General features: G+C 25.3%; 2 protein-coding genes across 2 annotated transcripts in view; one reads left to right on the top strand and one right to left on the bottom strand.

Moving 5' to 3' along the window:
- The window catches only part of LOC111686037 (proton-associated sugar transporter A), a gene marked incomplete at its 5' end in the record, with an annotated part of 31,491 nt that overhangs the window by 9,357 nt on the left and 14,308 nt on the right, over window positions 1–7,826 (top strand). The gene's annotated exons all lie outside the window — the stretch shown is intronic.
- Window positions 1,591–6,385, bottom strand: LOC124419713. The gene is made up of 7 exons (XM_046950172.1): window positions 5,874–6,385; window positions 5,259–5,386; window positions 3,413–3,487; window positions 2,788–3,351; window positions 2,541–2,722; window positions 2,161–2,325; window positions 1,591–2,086 (listed from the first exon to the last, which is right to left on the bottom strand). Exons 2-6 carry the CDS (start codon window positions 5,329–5,331, stop codon window positions 2,293–2,295), a joined length of 927 nt encoding a protein of 308 aa, XP_046806128.1. The 5' UTR covers window positions 5,332–5,386; window positions 5,874–6,385; the 3' UTR covers window positions 1,591–2,086; window positions 2,161–2,292.

Below are 7,826 nucleotides of genomic sequence, written 5' to 3'. Positions count from 1 at the left end.
TTCTGACTTGTGGAAATGGCTCAAACGCTCGTTTGAGTTTCATATCAATAAAATCGAAGATTTTTACAATAGAATTCTAAAATTGTTACAATAAATTTTTTGATTGTAACGCCTTTTTTATTTCAGGTGACGATATATAGATAGATTAAATACAACTAATTTAAAATTAATAATTTGTTCTTATAATTTATTACTTCAAAATAATTAAAATCTTGTTTGCAAAAATATATTTTTGACATGTTTTAAATCAAATGAAGTAGTTTTGTCAAATGTATGACAAATATGATAAATGATTTCAACTAGTTTTGCCTACACTACGAGAAAAAGCTTCACTCCAGACATAAATTTCAACACTTGATCAATGAAATTATTCATTATTTACGAGCTAACGTAGCCCTTCAATGGATTAATGGAGAATGTTTCATTAGTGTTATGCATGTTCATTTTTGACTCCACTGTGAAACTATTTCACTGATTAAATGAAATTTGGTATTTGTTTAATGAAGATGTTTCATAAACGCCATGAAGTATTTTTGTTTTTTTATCGTCTTTACAATGAAAATATTTCATTGACAAACTGAAATTAGATATTAATTTAACGAATATATTTTATAAATGCCATGAAGTAATTTCGTTGCAAAAATTATCTTATTCCATTAAAGTCATGTAATTGTTGCACTAACTGAACAACTTTGTTGCATTAGTATAATGATTCTTTTTAATACGTACAATGACTAATTTTCTCACATTTTATGAAACTGTATCATAATATTATGATATATATTTCATTTTTTTATGAAATTGTTTCCTATTCAAAACTATTAAATAAAAAAAATTTATTTCAAAATATATTTTTTTTATTTTACGTATTTTTTTTTTACATAAAAAACAAAGATTAATATTTTCTATAAATTCATTGTATAATTACATACATTTAATAATAAAATATACAATTATACCATAGCTGTAAAATTTCGATTAAAATTAATAATCAATTAAATAATTTTTCAAAAATAATTGCGGTGAAAAATTTTAGATTATTAATTCATTACGATTAAAATTAATCTAAAAATAATCAGGGATTAATTTAAATTAATGAAAATAATCAAAATTATTTAAATTATAAATTTTATTATTTTCAAATATTATTTCTGATTATATTTGATTAATAAAAATAGTTTTAGAGTACATTTGGAAGGAAATTATACTGAATATATGAAAAATAATCAAACTTAATCCTTGAAAATAAGCAACTAAATTTTAATTTACTTTGATTATTTTCAAATATTTTCATTAATTTAGATTAATCGCTGATAATTTTTAGATTAGTTTTAATTGCAATTAATTACTAATTAAAGAAATGGAAAATAATCGCTAATTAATCAATAAGTTTACCTTTTTAATAAAAATAATCTAATTAATAATGGTTACGATTATTAATCATTATTTTACAGCTATGAATTATTAACATACATACATATTTACAAATTCACAGAGTTAAATAAAATAATTAAGAATTCAATAATTAACATTTTGTCTACAAAATACAATAAACATAAATATTGTAAAGAACAAAACAAAAAGGTCGAAGTGAAACTATTAATATTTAATTTCCTGAAATTTCATTTATTAATACTGAAACTTTGGTATTTTTTTTTTTTAAATTAGTTTTTTCAATATTGTATAAATAATTTTCTATGAGACACCAATAATTTGAAGAAGCTAAAGGATATTCAACATTGAAAATGTGAAACGCTTTAAAGCAAATATCTAATGCTCTACAAAATTCATTGAACTCGATCATTACTGAATCTAAATACACATACAATTTTGAAACACTTAATGTCTTTGGATCTCCTAATCCTAAAATAAAGGGTTGTATTGGCTCGCCTTTGTCTATTAAAAAGTCAATATAATCTAAAATTGATTGGTGTGTTTCACTTATATATAAAAGATTCCTGTGAATTTTTTATTGAAAATTTTCCAAAGTCGGTTTTTCCATTCACATCCTTTCTTGGAAATTTCTTAGTAGGATATAAGCAATAGTGAGCGCACCATAGTACCTTAAGATAGAAATCGTTTTTATCTGTAAAGTTAGGAAACAAAGGTAAATAAATAAAGGCTTTTAACATAAAAGCGAAAATAATATAAAAATATTACCTTTTTCTATCTGATCCACTTCTAAACCGTTTACAACATTTTTAATTTCAGTATCGTGAATTGTAACACGATTTTTTAAAAAGTTGCATATTTTTTGCAGTTTTTCATCACACCCAGTGATTGTTGTGAAATTTACATGGATGATTTTAAAATCCAAATCCATCTCTAAATAAATAAATACATAACTAATTAATTAATTATATAATAGATAGATAGGTATAAAGTTATAAAAATATTTTAAATATATGTAAGAGAATTTATAGCAATTTATCTATCTAGATCTATCCATCTATCTATCTATCTATCTATCTATCTATCTATCTATCTATCTATCTATCTTGTAGGTATAAAATAGCTGTTAGATATATTTTTGGACTTACCAATTGAGAACCAATCGATCCTTTATATTGTGGCCATTGTGCAAGAGCTTCTTTAATACTTGTGCAACCGGAATATATTTGGTTTATGCGAAATTTTGCGCAAGCGGACCATGTTGCCTTAAAATCTTCAAGGTTATCATTTTTTAAACTTTGTAAGCAAAGTTCGGCGTTATCTTCGGGAGCTGTAAGGAAAAATATACATACATATAGGTATTATCTTTTCAGTTTGTAAATTAAGTAATATTACCAAATTTTTGCTTGGCATCCAGAATTTTATTAGAAGATGGCACTGTTTGGAACATTTTCAATTTTCCTTTATTATTATGATACTTCACATACAGTCTCCCACGTCTTTCTGACCGATAGTACTCCAATTTTTCGTTTGGAAACAGTTTTAGAATTTCATTTTTTAAACGATATGAAATTTGCAGCGTCATAATAATGTTTTTAGAAAAAAAATGTTCCACTATTATATTCATTATCATTATACGGTGCTGTTCATTTAATAGTTGTATTTTTTCATATTGCTCCATAATATTAATTCCGACTTGATGTTGTTTTAAAATTTCTAATACAGTTGGCAAAGAGTCCATTTCATCCGATGACTGAGATGATAAACAGGATAAAGATGATGTATATTCACGGTGGTGTTTCAAATATTTATGTGCTGGTGATGTAAAACCGTTTTCAAATTTCCAGTGTTCAAAATTGTATTTAAATATAAGACGGTCTCCAATTTTCATTTTTTGTGTTACGTCATTTAAATCACCACTTCTCATAATTTTAAGAACACCAAAAGTTACGCGTTCATCTAAAACAAAAAATAAAATAATTGTAATAAATCAAAATTAATTATAAGAGTCATATTTTACCTTCAAAAAATGTTTTTAAATGTTCCAAATTCCAACTTTTTAATAGGTTATAGAATTCTTCTTCTCCATCTTCGCCTTAAAAATAAATTAAAAATAATTGTTAAAATTATATTTCTTTTAAACGTATATTTTCCTTTGGCTGTTCCTATTATTGTGGTAGGAGGAATTTTAAGTTGTTCAATATTAAAAACTTCGAAATCGCCAAGATCTGTAGGATCAATTTGAAAAGCAGTATAGTGCTTTAAATATGTTGCTGTACGTATTTTTTGAACAAATAGATAAACCTTCTTTCTTAAAATAACAATGTTATAGATCTTATAAAAGGTGTAATCACAATTTCTGGTGGAAATATAAAAATCTTTTTTGTACAATATATCATTGTAAATTATTTTATCGTACAAATCTACCTCATCTATAGACGTTTGTAGTATATTCGATACTATATTAATAAAATCACTTTCCGATCTATCTCTTTCAAAATAAATTATTTGTTTTTTAGAATTAGTTTCAAGTAAATAATTTGCAAAATAAAATTGATATTTTTTTGCAAGAGAAACGCTTATATTTCTTCTGGAAGTTATGGAATGTGTGTATAACTTGAAACTTCGATGTTTTGCCTCAAAATGGAAGCTCCAAAATTTTCTAACTGGTCCACATGCTTCCATGATTTTTGGATAATGCATAAGTATATGAAACTTTGGCTTTAATGTATCTTTAAAAAGATTTAAATACATTCTGTTATGTTTTTCGACATTATATTTAAAGGCATTTATATTAAAAGAAGATACTTCGAAAAGTAATATAGTATCAATAATTTCAATTAATGTTAATATCAATTCCCAAACATCATCGTGCATGGGCACAAAACCACCAACCATAAGGGGTAAATATATAATAAATGTTAGCATTTCTCTTGCCGACATTCGTAAATGTTTTTTCTTAATGTGATTTAGTGATATCTCTTGGGATAAGTTTCCAATTTCTAATTCACCATAATCAAAAAGTTGTTTCCGTTTATTTAATATTTCTTCTCTTCAATAAAATAAAGAAGAGCATTACAAATATCATAATGGCAAATTCCTTCTAATACGTCATGCATAGCATCAACGCTTAGATTATCAATAACATGAAAAGAAGGAATTCTATTAAAAATACATTTTTCAACGATTCCCGTATCACTTGGATTTTTCTCAGTCAAATTTTGTTCATAATTTTCATATGTCCTACGCAAATTTGGCTGTACAGAAATTTCGGTCTGACTTGGTTTTTTCTTATTGAACAGAAACGACAAAAAGTACTATTAAAAGATTTGGTAAACCCCAATAAGCTATTTAAGCCTAAATTATCCCCAAGAATAAGTATTGGAATAAAATGCGGATGATATATTTCACCATTAGATAATTCCACCGAAATACCATCTACTTCTAAAGATATCATCTGATCGATAATTGGTTTTAAACACTGTTTCTTGCCAACAGTCTTCAAATCATTTGAATTAATTGCGGCAATAAAAAACACATTTTCCAATTTTGTATCATCCGGAAGACAAGGAAAGCTTGCATAAAAATTACAAATGAGGTTTGAAGAATGTGATCCTAATGGATTATTTATTTCTAAGTCGTCAGAATAAACCATGTAGGGAATTAACAACCGATTAGGATACATTTCACATTTTTTATTCCAAAGCTTTCCTTGACTAATATTTGTAAACCCATCCCTATTTGTGTTATTCGACATTATTGATATCATTTCTAACAAAGTGTTATCCTTTTCAAGGATTTTTTTAAACATGAATTTTAGAGGCATGTATGCAATTTTTTTTCAATTTGAGAAAATTGAAGCTTACCTTTTTTATGCGTAAAATCTCCTTTGGTAGATACGACCTCTTCTACCAGGTCTGCAAATAGTTCCTCCTCCATTAATTTTTTGGAAATTAGATGCTCACTTTTTAACGATTTAAAAACCTGTTGGCACCTGTCCGTAAAATTACAAATTTCTAAATAAAAAGAGTTTTCTTTTTTTTACAAAGGGAGCGAAATGCTTGTGAAGTGGTTCTATAATTAAGTTAATCAACATGTTGTTGATCTTTTCAACATCACTTCTACACACATTATGAGAAGTTTTCAGTAATTAATCTTAAACTATCTGTTGGAACAACCGGGGTAACACAATTAACTGTTTCAATTTCTACAACTTCTTTTGGTGAAATTAAATTGGTTAAATTTGAGACAGTTGCTTCTAAATTAACGGCATCATATTTTAACACCTTAGACGCTGTTTGTTTAGATGAATGTTTCGCCCGGACATGCCTTTTAAAACCAGATGCATTTTTATAAATCGTTTCACAACATCTATAAGTGTCGCTATATTTAAGCAAATGATAGCTTTTTAAATGTTTAAAATAGTGATCATTTTCTTTAAAACACTTCGTACACAAAAAGCACTTCATATTTTTATTTACCTCTAGAACAAACAAACAATTACTGAGGGTTTTTATTATTAAATTAATATTTATTTAATTATGTATGCACAACTTCTTTAAATTGTTTGTTTTTTATTAATTTAAGTATGCTAAAAAACAGGCACTTTACTTCACTGAAGTTATAATGCAAATAAAATTGGTGGTTGATTTTTCATGTCTCTCTTTGCACAAAGAACATCAACATAAAAAGGTGACCAATCTGTAAATTAGCGTTTAATATGACGTCGTTAACAAAACAAACTTTAAAAAACATGACACTAATGTATGTATTTTGAACAAACACCAAAAACCACTGGTAACCTTAAAGAGTTCTTACTTATTTTTTGCTTTAAATTTACAGTTACTTGTGGTCAGCAAAAAATAAAAAATAAGAACAAAAAGTGGTATAACAACTATCAATATGAAGATGTGTCTCTACAACAACAAAAATAGGTTTTAAATTTATATAATGAAGATTGTTTCACTGCATTCATAAAATTTGTTCATTGCAAGTGTGAATTATGTTCATGCACATTTAAAACTTGTAAAAAAATATAAATAATGAGAACAAGGGGTGCATAGGAATAAAGGGCAAAGAGGCAAAATTATAAGATATGAATGAAGAAAATTCATTGAATTCTGGAATGTAGTTTCATTAATATTTTGGAAATTTTAAAAACTCTATAAATAAAAATAATATTAATAAAAATATATGTAATTATACGCGTAATGAAAGGTAATTGCTATTAAATATAAAAAAATTAATTAATGATAGCAATTTCATATGAACAATGAATTATGAAGATTTCGAAAAAAATATATAATGAAAGATTTCATTGTGCTCAAGAAAGTGCTCATTATACAAATAAAATACTTCATTTATTCGATGAAGAACATCTGATGAACGCGATTCATTAGTGAAATGCATGAATTTTCTCTTAGTGTAAGTCCACTATCTTAAAACGCTTCAGTGAAAACATGATATAAATGGAAGTTTTTATATACGTACATATAGTATATTTGAATATACAGTGAATCAATTAAGTAATTTGCTATGTACAATTTTATAAATTTATCATGTATCCAATTCAAAATTACTTATTGTTTTCGAAATTTAATGAAAGAAACGATAGATTTCATGTTAAGTCAAATATTGATAAATTCTGATAGGTATATAGGATAATAAATCGGTTAAGAAATGTCCAAATTTAGTTGTTCCACTACTAAAATATCTAAAAAATGTTATTCTAATATATAGGAGTAATAAAAATATTAAATTTTATAAAATAATGCAGCAATATAAAAAAAATTAACAAAAAACCTAAAAAAGCAAAATACTTTATTGGCCCAAAAAATTAACAATACGTTCACATTTTATCAAAAATCTCGTTAATTAATATAACGATTTTACTTTTTATGGTAGAAAATTAAAATATAATATATTCTTTAAAAAATACAACAAACAAATTGCTTTATTTTGCTAAAAATAATTGTTCAAATAAAGTTTTTTTTTTAATTTATAAAATTGTACATAGCAAATTACTTAATTGATTCACTGTATTTTCAAAAATAATATATGTACATATATAAAAACTTCCATTTATATCATGTTTTCACTGAAGCGTTTTAAGATAGTGGACTTAGGCAAAACTAGTTGAAATCGTTTATCATATTTGTCATACATTTGACAAAACTACTTCATTTGATTTAAAACATGTCGAAAATATATTTTTGCAAACAAGATTTTAATTATTTTGAAGTAATAAATTATAAGAACAAATTATTAATTTCAAATTAGTTGTATTTAATCTATCTATATATCGTCACCTGAAATAAAAAAGGCGCTACAATCAAAAAATTTATTGTAACAATTTTAGAATTCTATTGTAAAAATCTTCGATTTTATTGATATGAAACTCAAACGAGCGTTTGAGCCATTTCCACAAGTCAGAA

This window comes from Lucilia cuprina, chromosome 4 (genome assembly GCF_022045245.1).
Source record: "Lucilia cuprina isolate Lc7/37 chromosome 4, ASM2204524v1, whole genome shotgun sequence".
In the NCBI taxonomy this organism is placed as follows: domain Eukaryota; kingdom Metazoa; phylum Arthropoda; class Insecta; order Diptera; family Calliphoridae; genus Lucilia; species Lucilia cuprina.
The sequence above is the reverse complement of the archived record's forward strand: the minus strand, read 5'-3'. Positions and strand labels throughout refer to the sequence as shown.